The sequence below is a fragment of the Peromyscus eremicus genome, chromosome 14 (assembly GCF_949786415.1).
Source record: "Peromyscus eremicus chromosome 14, PerEre_H2_v1, whole genome shotgun sequence".
In the NCBI taxonomy this organism is placed as follows: Eukaryota; Metazoa; Chordata; class Mammalia; order Rodentia; family Cricetidae; genus Peromyscus; species Peromyscus eremicus.
The window spans coordinates 62799463-62822715 of NC_081430.1; the positions used below are offsets into that span (position 1 = coordinate 62799463).

General features: G+C 41.5%; 2 gene segments (V, D, J or C); both read right to left on the minus strand.

Moving 5' to 3' along the window:
- Nucleotides 1–9579: 9579 nt before the first annotated feature.
- Nucleotides 9580–10046, minus strand: LOC131923984 (Ig heavy chain V region 108A-like). The segment is given in 2 exon segments: nucleotides 9580–9911; nucleotides 9995–10046. Coding segments are annotated over 2 exon segments (378 nt in total).
- Nucleotides 10047–10377: 331 nt separating this feature from the next.
- LOC131923985 (Ig heavy chain V region 102-like) lies at nucleotides 10378–22148 on the minus strand. The segment is given in 4 exon segments: nucleotides 10378–10472; nucleotides 20046–20083; nucleotides 21704–22016; nucleotides 22097–22148. Coding segments are annotated over 4 exon segments (492 nt in total).
- Nucleotides 22149–23253: the final 1105 nt, after the last annotated feature.

Below are 23253 nucleotides of genomic sequence, written 5' to 3' on the forward strand. Positions count from 1 at the left end.
TGCTAGAGAGGCCCACAGAAATCCACAAAGATACCCCCACAACAGACTGCTGGCAATGGTCGAGAGACAGTCCGAACTGACCTACTCTGGTGATGGGATGGCCAAACACCCTAATTGTCGTGCTAGAAACCTCATCCCACTACTGAGGGATCTGGATGCAGAGATCCATGACTAGGCCCCGGGTGGATCTCTGGGAGTCCAATTAACGAGAATGAGGAGGGTTTATATGAGCGAGAATTGTTGAGACCAAGGTCGGATAAAGCACAGAGACAAATAGCCAAACAAACGGAAACACATGAAATATGAACCAATGGCTGAGGGGTCACCAACTGGATCAGGCCCTCTGAGTGGGTGAGACAGTTGATTGGCTTGATCTGTTTGGGAGGCATCCAGGCAGTGGCACCGGGTCCTGTGCTCATTGCATGAGTCGGCTGTTTGAAACCTGGGGCCTATGCAGGGTCCCTTGGCTCGACCTGGGAGGAGGGGACTGGACCTGCCTGGACTGAGTCCACCAGGTTGATCTCAGTCTGTGGGGAAGGCTTTGCCCTGGAGGAGATTGGAATGGGGGGCGGGCTGGGGGGAAGGTGAGGGGGGGGAGGGGGGAGAACAAGGGAATCTGTGGCTGATATGTAGAACTGAATTGTATTGAAAATAAAAAAAAAAAAAGAAAAAAGAAACAAGCGGGTGTAGCCATCCTAATATCCAGCAAAATAGAATTCAAACTAAAATCAATCAAAAGAGATCAAGAAGGGCATTACATACATATCACAGGAAAGATCCACCAAGATGAATTTTCAATTCTGAACATTTATGCCCCAAACACAAGGGCACCCACTGTGGGAGCCCGTTCTCGGGTTCCTCCTGGCTTTACCCAGCAGGTCCGCATAGAGGATGATTAGACCAAGGGCCTAAGTGCAGGTGTTTGGGATGATCTGCACTTGCTGTGCTGGGGGAGGAGGTCTTTTGCTCCACCCCTTGGCGTCTCTATAAAAACCCTGGGGCAGAGACAGTCGGGGCCCGTTGGAATAGATTCCAGGCCCTCTCGAGGCTATCCTTTATTTTCTATCTGTTTATCTCCGCAAGATTCTCCACAATAAATCTTTCTATCTAATATTTCCTGCTGCTCGCACTCAAGAAAACTCTGGGGAACTGTGGGGGTGGTGGGTAAACGCCCCACAACCCACATATGTAAAAGAAACATTACTAAAGCTGCTGGTCTTGAACTCCCCTGCAGGTAGATTTGTTTTGGCTTACACTGAAGTTTCACTGTCTCTCTTGAGGAGGAACATATTCCTGAAACTTCAGTGTTCACAGAGCTCAGGTACAGAAAGAAATGGTCTTGTTTTCTGGAGTTAGTGACTAGAAGTGTCAGAGATTGGTTTTAAGTTGGGCCTGTATTATTATTAATGTCCTTTAAATACCAGAGTTTTCCCTGGATGTAGTTGGATCCAGCCCCAGCAGTACCCACTGGTATTACAGTGACTAGAGAAGCCAGATTCATTTATAGTTTCATGAGGCTACACCTGGGTCAGAGCACCAGAATCAGATGACCACAATGTGTCCTGATCTCAGATGCAGCACATCACACATCCACATAAGAATTCCTGAGACACTGAGATCCAGGAGACAACAGAAAGAAGCAAAACCAGTGTGGTGCTCACAGATCACTTAACAACTCCAGAAAATATGTTCACAAGTGAGAAGAAATAGAAGTCAAGCAAATTTGGGCTGTGACTCAGTGTGAATCATGACTGCAAATTTGGCTGTATTGAAGAGAATAAAGAAATCAGAGATCTATTTGATAGGGATCCCCGTGAATGGAGGGTAAGTGAACTTAGACATCTTTATCTCACCATACCTACCTTTCCAAGTCAAGGTCCTCTTATTCCTGGACAAGACAAGTATTAGTAAAATTTTTCAGGAGTTGGGTGTTTTCACAGACAAAAGACAGTTTTGTAATCTTGCCAGGAATGAGAGAAACCATTAACATTACATAAGATTTTGTGTATTTTTGTCATTAAATGTCTGAAATTAACACAAAAATACATGTTACAGAAATTCAGAATACATGCACATTTTGCTCTAATATACCTAATATTGCAAGAGAGAAGCTGTTGGGACCTGGATGAAGCTTGGCTTCTCTTCTCTCATTTGTCAGGATGGACATGATGTACTGTGTACTGTCACTCCACAGTTCAACACCCTCTTCATTATAGAGGAACACTTACTTATCCCTACAATTCAGGGAGCTGGATGAGCTTTGCTTGGATTTCAGATTCTGTTCTAACCTTGTTAACGGCTATCTTGTTACATTTCATAGTCCAGTGCGGTGGGTTACTGAAGGTCTATCATGAGTGGCAATGTGCAGGAGTGCCGGGTGGCTTAAGCAGAATAGATTCATATAGGCATCCTCCTAAAATAATGCTGTGTATTATCAAAAGTCTTGGCTCTTAGGGACTTGAGAGAGATGATGTGACATTCTTCCATTAGGTTAAACTAATATAAGTATCACAATATGTGATGAGCTGGTGCAATGTCTATGGAACTGTGCAGGAGTTTCCATGAATGCAAGTACACTTTGATTTCTAACATTCTCCTATCTACACTTCCCTCTATGGATTATATATCCTACACATATTGATGGGCCCTGCTTCACTGCTAATAATGCCTCAGTGTTCCTTCTGATATATATGATTGCTCTGAAGACTCCTTAAAGTCCAGAGCACAGTTTGCAGCATTCCTTAGCCCCACCACAGGCAGGACTGTGTCCAGAACTTGGCCAAAATATCCTCACTCTCATTGTCTCACAGACTGATACAGCATGGTGTCCTCAGTGGTCAGACTTGTCAAAGTTATAACAGAGAAAAAACTCAAGAGAAGTCCTAAGTGGCCTTACTGGTCTTAGAACAGAAAATATGCATGTTTGTGTGTGTCCTGTGCCACACAGTGATGTCTTATCACTGTGTCTTACTGTAATGCAAAGCTGTCTCCTGTGCAGTCAAAGATACAAACCTCAGGGATAACTGGTCCTTAGCTGTATTTCTGGAAGTGGAGATGAGGCTGAACAAGGATGGGTTTTGTTTTCTGACTCCACAATAACTTTATTTCCCAACAGTGTATCTCATTTTCCAAAGCTTGGAAAATCCAGGGCCAGTAGGTATTAACTTGTAATAGAATAGTCAGAGATAGCTCAGATGCAGACAGCCCCTGTGATGGATTTACAAGGCCAGGTCCACATACCTGTAGCCCTTGAAAGCATCACACTTGAAACTTTTCAAGAACCAAGTGAGGGCAGATAGGAACCCTGACTTTGGGAAGCTGAAACAGAATGAAAAGCAGACCCTGTAGTATTATTGTCTTAGTTAGGTTTTATTCTTTTGTATTTTATAATTTAATTTAATTTTACATATCAGCCACAGATTCACTTGTTCTCCCCCCTCTTCTCCCCCCTTTCCTTCCCCCCAGCCCACCCCCATTCCCAACTCCTCCAGGGCAAAGACTCCCCTGAGGATTGAGTTCAACCTGGTAGATTCAGTCCAGGCAGGTCCAGTACCCTCCTCCCAGGCCGAGCCAAGGGACCCTGCATAGGCCCCAGGTTTCAAACAGCCAACTCATGCACTGAGCACAGGACCCGGTCCAACTGCCTGGATGCCTCCCAAACAGGTGAAGGCAATCAACTGTCTCACTTATCCAGAGGGCCTGATCCAGTTGGGGGCTCCTAAGCCATTAGTTCATAGTTCAGGTGTCTCCATTCGTTTGGCTATTTGTCCCTGTGCTTTATCCAACCTTGGTCTCAACAATTCTCCCTCATACAAACCTTCCTCTTTCTTGCCAATTGGACTCCTGGAGTTCCACCTATGGCCTGGCCATGGATCTCTGCATCCGGTTCTCTCAGTCATTGGATGGGGTTTCTAGCATGACAATTGGGGTGTTTGGCCGTCCTATAACCAGAGTAGGTCAGCTTGGGCTGTCTCTTGACCATTGCCAATCAAGAGACAGTAGTCTATTTTGGGGGTATCTTTGTGGATTTCTGTGGGCCTCTCCAGCACTCTGCTTCTTCCTATTCTCATGTGGTCTTCATCCATCATGGTCTTTTATTCCTTGTTCTCCCTCTCTGTTCCTGATCCAGCTGGGATCTCCCGCTCCCCTAAGCTCTCTTTCCCTCGACCCTTGCCCTTCATTACCCCCACTCATGTCCATGTTGTTCGTGTAGATCTCATCCATTTCTTTGTCATTGGGTGATCCCTGTGTCTTTCTTGGGGTTCTGTTTTCTAGGTAGCCTCCCTGGAGTTGTGAGTAGCAGTCTAGTCATCTTTGTTTTACATCTAGTATCCTCCTATGAGTGAGTACATACTATGTTTGTCTTTCTGAGTCTGGGTTACCTCACTCAGGATGATTTTTTCTAGATCCATCCATTTGCCTGCAAGCCTCATGATGTCATTGTTTTTGCTCAACATCCCTAATTATGAGGAAAATGCAAATCAAAACAACTCTGAGATACCACCTTACACCTGTCAGAATGGCTAAGATCAAAAACACAGAAGACACCTTATGCTGGAGAGGATGTGGAGCTAGGGGAACTCTCCTCCACTGCTGGTGGGAATGCAAGCTTGTACAACCACTTTGGAAATCAATATGGCGCTTTCTTAGAAAATTGGGAATCAATCTCCCCCAAGATCCACCTATACCACTCTTGGGCATATACCCAAGGAATGCTCAATCATACCACAAGGGCACTTGCTCAGCTATGTTCATATCAGCATTGTTTGTAATAGCCAGAACCTGGAAACAGCCTAGATGCCCTTCAATAGAAGAATGGATAAATAAAATGTGGTACATATACACAATGGACTATTACTCAGCAGAGAAAAACAATGACATCATTAGCTGGGGTTTCTATTGCTGCAATGATACAAGATGACCACAGAAACTCTAATAAGCAATAAGGTTTAATTGGAGATAGCTTGTAGTTTCAGAGGTTTAGACTATTATCATCTTCAGACAGAAAAGGTACTAGAGAAGGTGCTGAGAGTTCTAAATCTTGATCCAGGCAACAGGAAGTGAACAGTGACTCTGAGCATAACTGAGCATATTTTGAACATAGAAGACTTCAGACTCTTCCCCCACAGTGACACACTTTCTCCAAGAATGCCATACAAACTACAAAAAGGCCACACCTCCTAATAGTGCCACTTCCTTTTGAGACCATTTTCTTTCAAACCACCTCAATAATCATCTAGACCAATCCTTCCCTTCTCCAGTGCCTCAGCCCTGTGTGAACAGAGACTTGTGCACTCCCCTCCACTGAGGATGCAAATTTTCCACTGGAAATTAGAAGAATGTTTGAGTTTTGAGACTTCTGTATTTACAAGTGGAGATGGTAGAGCTTAGGTTCCTCCGTGAGTCTTCCATGTATGGTGATACTTTATTTGTGCTGAAATGTGATTTTATTTGTATGTTAATAATTAAAGTTGCCTGGGGGTCAGAGCTAATCGCAAGCCATAGCAGAGGGGTGGTGGTGGTGGTGGTGGTGGTGGTGGTGGTGGTGGTGGTGCACACCTTTAATCTGATCACATGGCAGACAGAGTCTGTGTGTTCAAGGACATAGCCAGCTTGGAGACACAGGCCTTTAATCTCAATACCAACCATAGAGACCTGGAGGTCTGTATAGACAGGCAGTGACGAGGAGGTCACGTGGTTGGTTTTACAACCAATGAGAAGGCAGAACAGGAAGTAAATAAAAAAACAGACACACAGGAAGTAGGTCTCTTTTTAAGGGGAAGAGCAGCGAGAGGTAAGAAGGCGGTCTTGGACACAGCTCTTAGCTACTGCTCTGGCCTCTAGGGCTTTTAACTCTGCATTTGGCTCTATTTTCTTATTTAATAAAACCATTTAGAATTACATCTACATCCATAAGGTCTGCTAGAAATTTCCTCTTAATCTCACATAGAGTATAAGTCTATTATGGGATATCACTTGCCCTATGGTACAGAAAATACCTTCTTTAATAAGAGAAGATGCTGTATCAGTGTAGGTCCATGTTCTGTAAAGACATTACAGTGTAGGTCAGAGTACTGAGACTGGGAGAGCAGTAAGATGAGACCAGAGAATACTGCATAATGCATAATTTCAGAACTATTGACAATTAACATGTGCATACATTGTGTCAATAATGAATTCTGTGAAAAATGTTACAATAGTACTTTTAACCAGCTTACAGGAATTATACTGTTGTGGCAATAAATTATGATAAAAATATGTCTTACATTCTAAGAGACTGATATTTTTGCTAGATCACACAGCCAGAGTGAACAATACACTTTGAAGTCCTTCAGACTGCGATCAACTGTGTACTCGGGCTGTTTAACCTGCCTTTAAGAGAATATTGTAACATCCAACCTTACCTGCCTAGGATTTCCTATATAATCAGCTTTTACATAAAGTGATAATACATAGCTCTAACCTTATTTTGTGTGCTCTTCCATGTTCCTGACCTAAGACTAATGCATGTGTGTTTGTATATGTGTTATGATAACCTTTTGCTGAAAACAGAAAATGTACGTTTAAATAAATTGTCTAAAATGTGTATCCAGGATTCCATAAAACAATATGCAGATGTTATTTGACAAAAAAGGAAGTGTGTACTACTTATTTGAGTCAGCTGGAAAAAGTTATTAATCCATAGTAAAATTCTCTTAAATTTTTCTCTCAAATATCCCTTATTCTTTTCCCATGTGATGCTTTCTGTGATGTTCAACAAATACAGAGCAAAGATCTTTGTTAAGGAAACAGAGAGAGAGAAGGCTACAGAGGAAAGGAGAGGGTGAAAGACAGGGAGAGGGAGAGAGAGAGAAAGAGAAACGGACAGACACATATGGTGATATTTTATTTGTATTAAAATGTTATTTGTACGTTAATAAATAAAGTTGCCCAGGGGTCAGAGCTATTAGCAAGCCATAGGAAAGCAGGTCAGTGGTGGCGTACACTTGTAATCCCAGCACTTGGTAGGTAGAGCTGGATGAGTCTCTGTTTGTTCAGGGATACAGACATTATTGGACACACATGCCTTTAATCTCAATACCAAGCAAGGAAAACCTGGAGGCCTATACAGACAGGCTGTGATGAGGCGGTCATGTGGTTGGGTTTACAACCAATGAGAAGGCAGAACAGGAACACTATATAAAGACTTTAACACAGGGGTAGCTAGTTCGGAGAGGTAGGACCACTGCAGGAGGAAGGGTAAGATTTTAGCTCTTAGCTCTGACCTCTTGGCATTCTTCTTTGCATTGGTTCTGTGTTTCTTATTTAATAAGAAGGTTGGGTACATCTACAGACACAGACACACAGAGAGACAGACATCCAAGGAGACTGACAGAGAGAGAGAGAGAGATACAGAGAGAGAGAGAGAGAGAGACAGAGACAGAGAGAGACACAGAGAGAGATGCAGAAGAAAAGATACGGAGACTCAGATCCTACAACAGATACAACAGAAGGCAACACAGGAAGAGTCAAGTAGGGGATTTTATCTGGGCTGGCTCTTAGTTAAATGACATCAATGGAAATTGTTTGATTTCTTTCCCTAATGTGATGTGGAAACAGTATTGATGAATCTGAGTTTATTATTAATGTGTTCCAACCAACTACAACTTACATAAGTGAATTGGAGTTGAAGCATAATTGAGATAAACTCATTAACTATTGACTGTTACTAAGAAACATTTATGGTGTCGCAGCCATGAGACTCATTCACAATATTGAGGAAAAAATGATGATAAGTTGTGCTGCTCTATGGGACCAGTTATATTAAAACATTTAATCCTGCAGAACCAGCTTAGGCTAGCACTACAGTATCACCAAAGGAAAAGGAAGTCCCAGAAAAAACTGTCTTCCTACTAAATCACTTGCATCTTCTCTTCATACATCTCTTCTGTATGTTAATATATTAATTGATCCTTAACCACAGAAGGCCTTAAAGAAGTTTCTCAGGCTGGACCATTACAGACAATATTTCTAATCATTAGAGAAGTATGACAAATTCTACCCATAACACCCACCATTATTCTCCACATAGAAAGATCTCAAAAATGATGTTATAGAAAATTCCCTACAACAATAATAGATATTATGGCAAATATCTATGAAATAATACTCTTAGCCTGACAAGCTCTTATGCAAACAATTCCCACCACCCCTTTAGTGTGGCTTCAGTAACGAATTAACCAAAGGCAGGGACCTGTATAAACATTACTTGTCATCAAATTATCAGACAAGGAAACTTCCAAACAGTAGCACAACAGCTTGCCAGCCCTCAAGTGGTTAACAGCCAAAGCAGCCAAGCTGCTATCAGGGCTTGGAATAAATTTCCTGATGTTAACACTTCACAGGCATATTTTCCAACATACACAGAAATCTGCAGAGCCCTTTGTGACTTATTCCTTCATCTACAACAAGCTATAGAGGAGCAGAGAGATAATAAAGAAGTAGTGTCCACCTTATCTCTTTCATCTTCTCATTAAAATGCCAATTGTAACTGTAAAAAGTGTCATTCTGAATTTGATAATACCTCTCATACTATTGCTGATTTGATAAAAGCATGTCAAAATGATGGCACAGAGGAGCATAAGGTTCACATTCTGGCTTGTCCTTGTGGTCTCTTATGTGTTTCAAATGTGGAGAGAACAAGCTATTTTCAAAAATAATACAAACTAAAACTTGCTAATCATCCTCAGTATAGTACACCTTCCTCTAAAACACCTGCACAGTGTAAGATGCATTTTCACTGGTCCAGTCTGTGTGGATGGTGGTGACAAAGAGAGTCCAATTTCAGGAAATAGGGGAATGAACACCAGGGCTGCTGATGACAGGATCAGGTCTCTACATTCCCTGCTCTTTCCCTAGTGCTATCTGAGCAGGAGCCCGGCTTGTTGCCAAAGTAGCAGACTCCACACGCTGGGGACTCCACATGACAGTCAGCTCCATCTCTGGTCCTAAAACAATAAGAGATTTGATTACTACTTCCAAAAGCAATTCATGATCAGATGTATCAAAAACTAAATACATAAAATTAGATTTCATAGAAAAGGTTAAAGCACTTACCCCAAAATCTATGGAGACCCCTTCCAACAAACTGCCTTGGCTTGTTTTAGGGAAAACAAACTGGACTGTGAAAGGGGCTTTGTTTGTGCACATGCTGTTGATTTGTCTTTTACTGGCCTGATACATATTATAGCTTTTTCCCAGCTACTCCAGCAATGGTTCCAGTCCCTTATATTTGAGAAATATTTATGTCATAATTGCTACAGTGAGTCCTATTTTAATTACTTGAAAAGGAATCATGTCAATGGAGGTGGTCACTGGTAAACAACTGGTCAAGGCATGGTGCACTCTAAGAGCATCCTGAGTCAGCATCACTTTATGCTCAGCAGTCCTTTTGAAAAGTTGACAAAGACCCTGTATGACTGTGAAATGACAGACAAAGGCACAATAAGATTCATTATTTCTGAGCAAGTCTCCAGTCTAATCTCTTCTGTCATCTCAGTCCCAGGGCTGCTTCCTGTTCCTCCAAGGTTTCTGACACACTCAGGATGTGGGTTGCAACACTGTGTCTCGTGCACAGAAATAGACCGCAGAGTCCTCAGAGGTCAGGCTGATGAGCTCCATGTAGGCTGTGCTGGAGGATGTGTCTGCAGTCAGTTTGGCCTTGCCCTTGAACTTCTGATTATAGCCAGTACCACCATTCCAAGGATTAATGTATCCAATCCACTCCAGGCCCTGTCCAGGCCTCTGCTTCACCCAGTGCATATTGTAGCTGGTAAAGGTGTAGCCAGAAGCCTTGCAGGACAACTTCACTGAGGACCCAGGTTTCACCAGCTCAGGACCAGACTGCTGCAGCTGGACCTGGGAGTGGACACCTGTGGAAAAAAAGGCATAGTGGATGTCTTTGTCACCTCAGTCCCTGTTCCTTCTTCAGGTTTGGAACTGGAAAGCCCCTTACCTGTAGTTACTGACAGGAGGAAGATGATGATCCAGCTCCATCCCATGGTGAGGACCTGTGTGCTCAGTGACTGTGGAGAGGACACTGATCATATGTTGTTCTGGGGTGTGGACTTCCTTGTATTTACCACCACAGACTTAAGTAATTTGCATATTCATGAGCAGGGTACTTAGATAAGTACCTAGTACAGCTGGAGAAGAAAGTGGTAGAGGATACCTGGGTCAGGCAGCAGGATGTTGAGTGCTAATTCTTAATCCTCTCTGAGGAAATACATAACACGCTCCTTCCCTTAGCCCTGTACAGATGCTGAGAATGTAACATCAGGACCTGAGCTCTCAATAGAATCAGGCCTGAGAAAGTTGCTCCACTTTGTGAAAAGGTTGTCAGATTGATGTACAGATGGTGGTTGTGGTGATGATGATGATGATGATGATGACGATGACGATGATAATGATGATAGTGATGGGAAATTTAAAACCTGCCAAGTTATGAGAACTTATAATCTCCGTTCAGATATATGCAATTAGTATTTGCTATTCCAACAGACTATACACTAAGAAACTCACCCAGATGTCCAAAAATAAATATACTTCAGAAATATTTGCACAACAATGATTATTGTATCAACCTCACAATAACTAAATTATGAAAATAAACTATGTGTCTGTCAATAGACGATTTCATCAAGAAAACATGTTCATCAAAACAACAGGAGTTTTTCATCTGCAAGAAATATGGAAATTACATCAGTTATAGAAAATGAATGCAACTAGAGATAAACGTATTAGTTCAGACCATCTCAGAAACACAGACAATAGATGAGACTCTCATTAGTAGTTCTTAGATATTTCATACTCACACACAACTATGAATACAAATACATGATGAAGTATAAGTGAAATTGTCTAGTAGAATAAAGATAAAGTAGGAGGGGAAGGAAAATGAAGGGTAGAGATTATGGAGAGATATATGCAGTATACAAAATTCACGTGTATGAAAATTCTAAACATATGTAAAATTGTTATTTTTACATTTAATAATTTGTATTCCTTGAAATTTTTATCCAGGATAAAATATATCATGATCATATCTACACCCACTATGCCCCACATGTTCCTCTTGGGACCTTCCAATAAGTCTCTACCCAACTTCCTGACCCCTTTTGTTTCATTAACACAGTGAGTCCAATCAGTGCTATCTATTTATACATAGGTGGGGTCATTCACTAGCACATAGGAAAACTTCAGTAATCTTCCAAAGAAAATTTATTATATTTTCCTCATCCATTATCAAATGCCAATAGAACCTCAGCTTGATTTGGGTCCTAGGAGTTTCTCTCCATCCATATTATAGTTTTAAAAATTGTTATACTATCTTTAGTGGTGAGAACAGGGCAGGAGAGGACACAGGAAAGATCTGGGAGTCCCTGCCACACCAACCTCATCTCTCTACTGGGGATTCTTGGCTCCATTGTGCCACTTGCTGGTTATTAGCTCACCTGCAGGTTGGCTTATCATGGCTTATACTGAAGTTTCATTGTTTTTTTTTAAATTAATTCATTTTACATACCATCCACAGATGCATCCTCATCCCTCCTCCCACTCTCTCCCACCTTCTCCCTGGACCCACACTTCACCCCCTCCTCCAAAATAATAAGTACTTCCATGGGGGACATCAAAGCCTGGTACATTCAATTGATGCAGGACCAAGCCCCTCTCTGTTTTATTGGGGGTGAACAAGCAGTAGATCTTAGGTAATACACTCAAGAAAGCCAGCTCATGTACCAGGAATAGATCCTGAACACACTGACAGGGACCTCTCAAACAGACCCAGCTACACAATTTTCTCCCATATGCAGAGGGTCTAGTCTGGTCCCAAGCAGGTTCCAAAACTGTTACCCTAAAGTTTCTGAGTTCCTTTGACTTGGTTCATTTGTCTCTGTAGATTTCCCCATCATGATCTTGACCCCCCTTAATCATATAATCCCTCTTCCCTCTTCCCTCTCTTTGACTGGATTCCTGGAGCTCAGCCTGGTGTTTGGTTGTGGATCTCTGCATCTGCTTCCATAAGTTGCTGGATGAAGGCTCTATAACTATTAGGATATTCATCAGTCTGATTACCAAGGTAGGCCAGATCAGGCACCCTCAACGTTAATCTGGGGTGGGTCATTCTTATGGGTCCCTGGGAATTTCCCTAGCACCAGGTTTCTCCCTTATGCTATAATGTCTCCCTCTATCAAGACATCTCTTTTATTGCTCTCCCACTCCACACCTCCCAGAGCTTGACCATCCCACTCCCTCATGTTCTTATCTTCCCACCCTTACGTTCTATTGCCCCCCACTCATCTCCAGTTTACTCATCAGAATCTCCTCTGTTTCCCCTTCCCAAGGTGATCCATGCATCCCTCTTAGGGTCCTCCTTGTTTTCTAGCTTCTCTGGAGCTGTAAATTGTAGTATAATTATGTGGAGAAAGAAATCAGAGACACATAACCCTTTACAATAGCTACAAATAATATAAAATACCTTGGGGTAACTCTAACAAGTGAAAGACCTGTATGACAAGAACTTTAAGTCCTTGAAGAAAGAAATTGAAGAAGATATCAGAAAATAGAAATAACAGCCATGCTCATGAATAGGTAGAACCAACATAATAAAAATGGCAATCTTAACAAAAGCAATCTACAGATTCAATGCAATCCCCATCAAAATCCAAGCACAATTCTTCACAGACCTCAAAAGAACAATACTCATCTTCATATTGAAAAATGGAAAACCTAGGATATCTTAAATAATCCTATACAATAAAGCACCTTCTGGAGGCATCACAATCCCTGACATCAAGCTCTAATACAAAGCTATTTTAAAAAAAAAAAGCTTGGTATTTGCATAAAAATCAACATGTGGACCAAAGGAATCGTATTGATGATCTTGACATTAATCCACACACCAATGAACACCTGATTTTTTTTTTTTACAAAGAAACCAAAACTGTAAATGAAAAAAGAGAGAGCATCTTCAACAAATGGTGCTGGCATAACTGGATGTCAACATGTAGAAATTGCAAATAGATCCATATCTATCTCCATGCACAAAACTCAAGTCCAAGTGGATCAAGACCTCAATATAAAACCAGTTACAGTGAACCTGATAGAAAAGAAAGTAGGAAATTGTCTTGATGGCATTGGCACAGGAGACCACTTCCTAAGTATAGCACCAGTAGCACAGACACTGAGAGCAACAATTAATAAATGGGGCCTCTTGAAAATTAGAAGCTTCTGTAAGGCAAAGGACACAATAAATAAGACAAAACGACAACCTACAGAATGGGAAAAGATCATCACCAATCCCACATCTGACAGAGGGCTGATCTACCAAATATGTAAAGAACTCAAGAAAATAGACATCAAAATAACAAACAATCCACTTAAAAATGGGCTATGGAGCTAAACAGAGAATTCTCAACAGAAGAATCTCAAATGGCTGAAAGGCATTTAAGGAATTGCTCACCATCCTTAGTTATCAGGGAAATGCAAATCAAAAAGACTCTAAGATAACATCTTACACCTGTCAGAATGGCTAAGATCAAAAGCACTGATGACAGCTTATGCTGGAGAGGATGTGGACCAAGTGGAACATTCCTCCACTGTTGGTGGGAATGCAAACTTGTACAGAACTGTCTTTCTTGAGCAATAACAAATTCCTACAACTTCAGTGTTCATAGAGCTTAGCTTCAGAGAGAAATGGTTGTTGTTAATCTGGAGATGCTGACTGGATACATCAGAGATTGATTTTAAGATGTTTCCATACCATCATCAATGCACCTCTTGATGCCAGCCTCCTCCCTTGTGACAGTTGGATCCAGCTCTAGTAGTTCCCACTTATAGGAAAGAACAACAGGAGACTACATTCTTTAGACTGTACCTGGGACAGATCACCTGATGGCAGAGAACCATACAGAGTCTTAAGGTCAGATGCAGCCCCCCATGCATCTGAGACATGCAGATAAAGGGGTCAACAGAAAGAGGATAACCCACTGTGGCACTCACATAAAGTTAACATTTACAGAAAATATACTCACATTAAGAAGGAAGTAGAAATGAAACAAATAGATGTTGTGACTCAATCTGTTTCCCACACTGCATTTGCATGCATTTAAAGGAATGAGGAGAGAGAGGAGATATCCTTGACATGGATCCTCATGGGTGGAGGCTATGTGTACTTAGACGGTTTTATCTATCCATGTCTACCTTTCCAAGTCCACAGTCCTCTTATTCTTGTCCATGGCATGTGTTAGTTAAGCTATTCAAAAGCTGAACATTTCATGGATTTGAAATATACTCCCAGGAATGGGACAATCCAATATCACTATGTAGGGTTATGTGTACATTTGTGTTTAAATGTCTGAACTATAGCTACAATATTAAAACAAAAAATGCACACTACAGAACTGCATGCTATTCATGTATATTTTGCTCTAATTTTAGGTCATGGGTCAGATGAACCTAAGGTTGAAGCATAGAAGAATTTGGGACCAGTCTGGTGCATATCTCCTCTTTTACCACTGGTTAGAATTGATATATCTTGGAGACTGTCATTCTACAGGGTAACACCCTCTTCTCATTATAGAAGAAAACTTATCCCTACAATTCAGGGTACTGGATGGTTTTATCTTGGCATTTCAGAGTCTCTGTTGGGCTATACTATATAATGTCTATAAAGCCACATTTAACTTCAGTACTTGGGATGATGACTATCATAGGTTAAAATGGACAGGGGTGCATGTCTACTTAAATAGTATGGAGACTTTCTCCTCTTACAATGTAATCCATTCATAATATTCTGGGCCCTGTGAGAATGTGAATAGACACTATGAGCTTATTTACCCCACTTAAAGTAATATTAGGATTATAATATGGGCATATCTGATGCAATAAATGTGCAAGTGAGCAAGAGTTTTCCTTGCATGCATCACATATTGATTTCTAGCTTCTTTTATGATTGTCCATTTGCTATGTGGATTATTTACCCTTTTCCTCTGGCTGGGGCCTGTTTTCATTGATCATAAACCCCCAGCAATTCCTCCTGTAACTGTGATGTATTTTACTCTTCTGAACACTACCTAAGGATCTGAGCACCACTCACACAATTACTGAATCCCTCCACAGGGAGAATTCTGTCTGGAAATAGCCTCATATCTCCTCACTCTGATTCTCATAGATTGATGCATAGGGTTTCCTCACTGGTCAGATATCTAAGATGTAAGAATATCCAGTTTAGAGATGTTTCTGGACATCTCTGGAGTATCCACTCTGTAACTTACCTCTAAAGGAAGTTACAGACAACCTCTGCCGCCCATTCTTTTGGGAAGATGTTATGAATTAGCAACACTAACTACTAAACAGTCTTCAGCAAATGACCGAGGATGACTGACACCCATGCATCCCAAAGACTGGAGGAGAATGTCTTGTGTCACTGCATTCACTGTTCTGTAACAGGCTGTGATTACAGGGAAGGGTATTGAGACTGGGGAAGACTATGAATGTGGAATCAGTGATCACTGCTTAATCTCAGAACCAATTCCTAAAAGCTGATAAATATGAACTCATTTGATAAATAAACTTTGTTAATAAAAAATCAACAGCAACATTGATCATCTCCTAGGAATTACACATTGATATGAAATGTGATCAAACATTTCTACTGCAAAGTATTAACTCAATTATGGTAAACACATGCTCACATTGATATCAACAGGAGAATGTGTGGATCAAGTTCACTAATTTAAAACTCCTGCTCTCCGAATCTTGCATGCAGGTTGTTCCAATCCGAAGTACTTAAGTACAAGCTTTTGACAAAGTCTTCAGGTTACTCGTCCTGCTCCTCTCTTCCCCAAGGCAGCTTCCTACTCCTTCAAGGTTTCTGACACACTTCAGATGTATTCTTGACACTGCTCTTTGCACAGTAATAGATGGAAGAGCCCTCAGATGTCAGGCTGCTGAGCTCCTTGTAGACTGTGTTGGATATTGTGTCTGTATCTTGTGTGCTCTGTCCTGGAACTTATGTGTGTAGTTTCTTTGGCCAATCCTTGGGAGTATCCATCCAATCCTTTCTGGCTCAGGTCTAGGTTCTGCCTTACCCAATTTGTATAGCAAATGCAAAAGCTATCTGAGTCTAAGTCCTTGCAGGAAAACTTTACTGAATCTCCAGGAATCTTCATCCAACACCAGACTGCCTCAGCTGAATCTAGGAGTGGGCATCACTTGTAGGCAGGATGCCCAATCACTTGAGTCTCTGGCTCCCCATCAGCCCTGCTCCTAGTAATGCACTTACCTATAGCTGCTGCCACCAGGGAGAGGATGATATGACCTCAATCCACCGTGAGAATGTGTGTGCTCATAGACTGTGGACAAATGAGGACTAATGTGGTACTGCTGGCTGTGTGGATATCCCTGTATTTACTATCACAAAGTTTGTAGTTCATGTAATCTTGAGAAATGGCATTTCTCAGATGACAGCCTTATTCTTTTTGAGAAAGAACAGGAAGAGTTTTAGTATGTTAGTCAGTGGGAGGATGAGATTCAAGAATGAAACCTGTCTGGGAAACACATTTCCTCCTTCATCCTGGTACCTGTGCGGATAGAGCTCTTCCATCCCATCAAGAATCCAGTCACCTCATCAGTGTTCATTAAAGTGGACCACACATCAAAGGTTCAAGGATCACCTGAACCTCCTTAGGGTCAACCATATTTGTGATGCTGAGACTTTGCATTGACCATCTGGCCCCATCAAACACTGGCACAGAGCTTTGGAGGCTTCTGTCCATTCTATACCAGTGATCAGCAGGTGAACACCCCTGATATAAGCTGGAAACTCCTGAGACACTTTTTCCCATAATGTTGCTCAGGATCCTGGAGTTCAAATACCCTTAACCTTTACTAATAAGTCTTCAGTAAACAAATATTCTATCGAACAGCAGTAGGAATCTGTTCTGGATTTTAGAGACATCACTATGGATTTTATTTTATTTAACAAATAACCTCTCCAGTGTTGTAGCATGGAGATTTCACATGTCAACTACACCATGGTCTCTGACTATAATGAGACTGGCAATGAAGTCCCAGACTGTAGCATGAATCTTAAAGAGTCTTATTAATAAAATCAAACCTGAAGCCAGGTATTGGGGTGAATGCTGGAAGATCAGAGAACCAGAACAAGCCACAGCCACCTCACCTTACCAGTTTTCAGCTGATCCTGTTTCCTCAGACTGGAAACCTGTGAGCCCTCATCTGAATGAATCTCAGCTGAACTGCTGCTCAAAAGCCTGAAAGCTTAACCAGGCTAGTTCCTGGTTTTCATGCCTTATATACCTTTCTGCTTTCTGCCCTCACTCCCTGGGATTAAAGGCGTGAGTCACCATGCCTAGCTGTTTCCAGTGTGGCCTTGAACTCACAGAGATCAAGATGGGTTTCTGCCTCTGGAATGCTAGGATTAAAGGCGTGTGTGCCACTATTTTCTGGCCTCTATATCTAGTGGCTGTTCTGTTCTCTGACCCCAGATGAGTTTATTAGGGTGCACAATATTTGGGGGAACACAATACCACCACACCAGACTGTTGCAATCTCCTCAATGCACAACATTCTTACCTGCTTCTGCTGTCCTTTACCACGTAGAGAATTGATGAATCCACAGTGCCCCCTTCTGGTTCTGAGAACCGACTTGTATAAGTTCTCACACACAGGGCCCTCACTATGATCCTTGTTTCCTCTTCTTTGTAATACACATGGTGATGCTGAGTAGACATTTCAACGATGGATGATAAGCTGTGTCTCACAGGTTATATCCATGAACCATAGTCATAGTCCTTTCTCTAGGGGCTGTTAGATGTGGCTTTAGCAGTGATGACTGGTGCTGGAGTGACTTACCAGAGACCACACAAGTAGTGAACATGATCCACAACTACTCCACAACGCAATTTCCAAATTCCTCCAGCTGCATTTGGGGCAGAAAACTCACATCACCATGAAGAGGAACAAATGTGGTACTTAATAAATTCCCACCTACAGAAAATATTTTCACATTTGAGAGTGACCAGAATTTAGAGAAATTTGAACTGTGAATCAGTCTGTTTGCTAATTCCACATTTGTATCATGGATAAGCTGTAGATTTGTTTGTAAAGACTTAAAAGGAATTGTTGTTCCCTTTGTTGTAGCACGAATCTTAAAAGGTCTTATTAATAAAAACAAACTCAGAGCCAGGTATGGGGTGAATGCTGAAAGATCAGAGAGACAGAACAAGCCACAGCTACCTCACCTTGCCAGTTCCTCAGCTGATCCTGTTTCCTCAGACTGGAAGCCTCTGAGTCCTCATGCAAATGGATCTCAACTGAACTGCTGCTAAAAGCTTAACCAGGCTCTAGTTCCTCATCATCACGCCTTAAATACCTTTCTGCTTTCTGCCCTCACTTCCTGGGATTAAAGGTGTGTGTCACCATGCCTGGCTGTTTCCAGTGTGGCTTTGAACTCACAGAGATCCAGACAGATCTCTGCCTTTGGAATGCTAGGATTAAAGGTGTATGTGCCACCATTTTCTGTCCTCTATGTTTATGTAGTGGCTGTTCTGTTCTCTGACCCCAGATAAGTTTATTAGGGTGCACAATATTTTGGGGAACACAATATCACCACACTTTGCCATGCATCTTTCTAGGTGCAAATTTCATTCTGTGTCCTCAGGCATTTTTCTTCTTTGTTTGGATCTAAATTCCCCAAGCTTAGCATCTTATTCATGAAATGTCATGGCTAATGATTTTCAAAGACTTAGATGCATTTGCTATAAGCACAGTGAATGACATCTATAGAGCTGAATAACCCACCACCAGTTCCAAAGAGTAGGTGAAGCCAATACAAATGTGTATGGCCCATGTGTACCTACACATGAATACTTGTGACCTGTAGGCACACATGTTAACCCCTAAATAAATGCTGCATATCAGATGTAGATGTATTTGTAAGGGAAGAAGCAACATGATCATGAGTCAAGTGCATTTCACTCCCATACAAGTTTGTCCTGGATTGAAAACTTTTCAGTGTTTCATGGTACTTGAATATGCAATTCTGTATGTAAGTGCATTTGCTAGCTTCTATATTCATGGCTTGCTATTAAGAGGGATTTTTTACATCAAGCTCAATTCACAATATATGTTGTACATTGTTGATGCTTTTGTTTGCATGATATTTCTTCCTAGCATTGCTGAAGTAGGCTCATGCTATTGATTCTTCTGAAAGAAAGTCTAGAATTTACAATACAAACACCCTGGGCCTATCGATTCTTCCCTAGTTGAAGAACTTTGAGGAACTGGAACCTGATTCTGGGGGAAAAAAATAGCTGCTTAGTGGCCTTTGGTACAGTGATAAGGCTCAGTGAGAATCAACTACAAACATTTATATCATATTAATCACAACTCTTGTTCACCATTGGTATACATGAAATTCATTTAAATGACTTACTATGTTAGAAGAAGAACCTAAATGCTTATTAGCAATGGTCTCGCGTGCTGAATGTTTTGCACAAGCAATGACATCATGGTTATCATAGGTTTTCCCTTTTAAAATCAGGCAGGTTTTCATACTGATTGGTGCTCATCCCAATAGAATGAGTTTTATACAGCACAAAGGTCTAGAGCATCACTCTTCTCCAGTCAATATTGTCCCTGATTCTGTCTTACTACCATTACCATCCCTATGTTACAATCAGCTACATACCCCCAATTGACATCCATGGGGTCACAACCATGAGACTCATCCAGAATCTTGAGGACAAAAATAGTGAGAAGTTGTGCTGCTTTATGGGACCAGTTATACTAAACCATTTAATCTGTGGAACCAGCTTAGGCTAGCACTACAGTCTCACCAAAGGAAAAGAAAGTCCCAGAAAATAATGTCTTCCTACCTAAACCTCTAGCATCTTCTCTTCATATGTCCCTTCAGGATGTCGATATATTGATTGATCCTTACCCAAAAAAGGCCTCAAAGTGTTTCTAGGCAGGACAATTACTGACTGTGTTTCCAGTCATTAGAGAAGTATGAAGAATCCTGCCCACGAACCAATCCTCCCTTCTCCATATAGAAAAACCTCAAAAACAATGTTATAGAAAACAGGGAGGGAGAGTCATCTCCCTACAGGAAAGTAGATGTTTTCACAAGTATGTACTAAATAATTTCCTTAGCCTGACAAGCCCTTATGATAACAATTCTCACCACCCCTCACTTTAGTCTGTGGCTACAGTAATGGATGGACAAACACCTGTCCACTGCTGCTCATAACCAAAGGCAGGGACCACTACAAACATGACTTACCATCAAATTATCAGAAAAGGAAACTTCCAAACAGTGGCCCAACTGCTTGCCAGCCCTCAAGTAGTTAACAGCAAAAGCAGCCACGGTGCTTTAATGGCTTGGAATAAAGCTCTTGATATTAATACTCCCACAGGTATACTTCCCACTGTACACAGAAATATACAGAGCCATTTATGACTTTGTCTATCATCTGAGGCAAGCTACAGAGCAGTAGGAAGAGAGTAATGAAGCTGATTCCAACTTGTCTCTTTCATCTGTTTATTAGAATGCAAATTTTAACTGTAAAAAGTTTCATTTTGAAGTTGTTAATACCTCTCGTACTATTGCTGATTTGATAAAAGCATGCCAAAATGATTGCCCAGAAGAACTCACATTCTAGCTGTGATATTATGGCCTCATATGTGTTTTACACATGGAGGGAACAGGCCATTTTCAAAAATAATATAAACAAAAACTTGCTAATCATCCTCAGTATAGTAAACCTCCCTCTAAACACCTGCACAGTGTAAGATGCATTTTCACTGGTCCAGTCTGTGTGGACGGTGGTGACAAAGAGAATTCAATTTCAGGAAACAGGGGAATGAGCACCCAGGGCTGCTGATGACAGGATCAGGTCTCTAAATCCCCAGCTTGGAATCCACTGCTCTTTCCCCAGTGCTGTGTGAGCAGGAGCCCAGCTTGTTGTCAAAGTAGCAGACTCCACACCCTGGGGACTCCACATGACATTCAGCTCCATCCCTAATCCTAAAACAATAAGAGATTTGATTACTACTACCAAAAGCAATTCATGATCAGATGTATCAATAACTAAAGACATAAAATTACATTTCATAGGAGAGGTTAAAGCACCTACCACCAAAACTATTGGGACCACTTCCAACAAACTGCCTGTGCTTGTTTTAGGGAAACCAAATTGGACTATGATAGGGGCTTTGTTTGTGCACATGCTGTTGATTTGTCTTTTACTGGCCTGACTCATATTATAGCTTATTCTCAGCTACCAAAGCAACAGTTCCAGTCCCTTGAATTTAAGAGATATTTATATCATAATGTATTGCTACAGTTTGTCCTATTTTAGTTTTTTTAAAAAAGAATCATGTCAATGGAGGTGGTCACTGGTAAACAACTGGTCAAGGTTTGGTGTACTCTAAGGGCATCCTGAATCAGGATCACATTATACATAGCAGTCCTTTTGAAAAGCTGACAAGGACCCTATAAGACTGAAATGACAGACAAAGGAACACTCCATGATTACTTTTGAGCAAGTCTCCAGGCTAATCTTCTCTTTCATCTCAGTCCCAGGGCAGCTTCCTGCTCCTCCAGGGTTTCTGACACACTCAGGACGTGGGTTGCAACACTGTGTCTCTTGCACAGTAATAGACCGCAGAGTCATCAGACGTCAGGCTTCTGAGCTCCATGTAGGCTGTGCTGGAGGATGTGTCTGCAGTCAGTTTGGCCTTGCCCTGGAACTTCTGATTGTACTTAGTATCACCATCTCCAGTATAAATCCTTCCAATCCACTCCAGGCCCTGGCCAGGACTCTGCTTCACCCAATGCATATAGGAGTAGGTGAAGGTGTAGCCTGAAGCCTTGCAGGACAACTTCACTGAGGACTCAGGTTTCACCAACTCAGCCCCAGACTGCTGCAGCTGGACCTGGGAAAGGACACCTGTGGAGATAAAGGTAGAGTGTATATTAGTGTTACTTGAGTCCCTGTTCCTTCAGGTTTGGAACTGGAAAGCCCCTTACCTGTAATTACGGACAGAAGGAAGAGGATGATCCAGTTCCATCCCATGGTGAGGACCTGTGTGCTCAGTGACTGTGGAGGGGACACTGATCATATGTTGTTCTGGGGTGTGGACTTCCTTGTATTTACCACCACAGACCTAAGGAATTTGCATATTCATGAGCAGAGAACTTCTTAGATAAGCACCTAGTTCTGCTGGAGAAGAAAGAGGCAGAGGATACCTGGGTCAGGCAGCAGGATGCTGAGGGCACAAAAATATATATTTCAGAAATATTTACAGAACAATGATTATTGCAGCAGTACTCCCTTAACTGAATTATGGAAATAAACTATGTATCTGTCAACAGAGGTTTTCATCAAGAAGACATGTTTATATAAACAACACAACAGGAGTTTTTCATCTCCAAGGAATATGGAAATTACATCAGTTATAGAAAATGAATGCAGCTAGAGATTATGTATTAATGAAGAGCATCTCAGAAACACAGACAATAAATGAGACTCTCAATAGTAGTTCTTAGATATTTCATACTCACATACAACTAGGAATACAAATGTATGATGAAGTATATGTGAACTTGTCTAGTAGAATAAAAGTAAAGTAGGAGGGGAAGGAAAATGAAAGGTAGAGATTATGGAGAAATATATGCAGTATACAAAATACATGTATATGAAAATTCTAAACACATGAGTGAGGTAACCCAGACTCAAAAAGACAAACATGGTATGTACTCACTCATAATTAGATACTAGACATAAAGCAAAGGTTAACCAGACTACAACCAACAACCCCAGAGAAGCTAGCCAACAAGGAGGACCCAAAGAGGGATGCATGGATCGCCCTGGAAAGGAGAAATAGATAAGATCTCCATGAGTAAAATGGGGATGAGGGGTGGGCAATGGAGGGTAAGGGATGGCGGAAGAGAACATAAGAGAACAGTATGGTCCAGCTGGAACAGGGATGGATTGGGAAAGCAATGAAAGCGATTCTTATGATAGAGGGAGATATCATGGGGATAGAGAGAAATCAGGTGCTAGGGAAGTCCCCTGGAATCCCCAAGGATTATCCCAGCTTGGGTGATCTTTGGTATGTAAAATGAATAAAAAAATTTCTTAATAATAAAGCGAATATACTACATAAATTCAGGTTATTCATGCC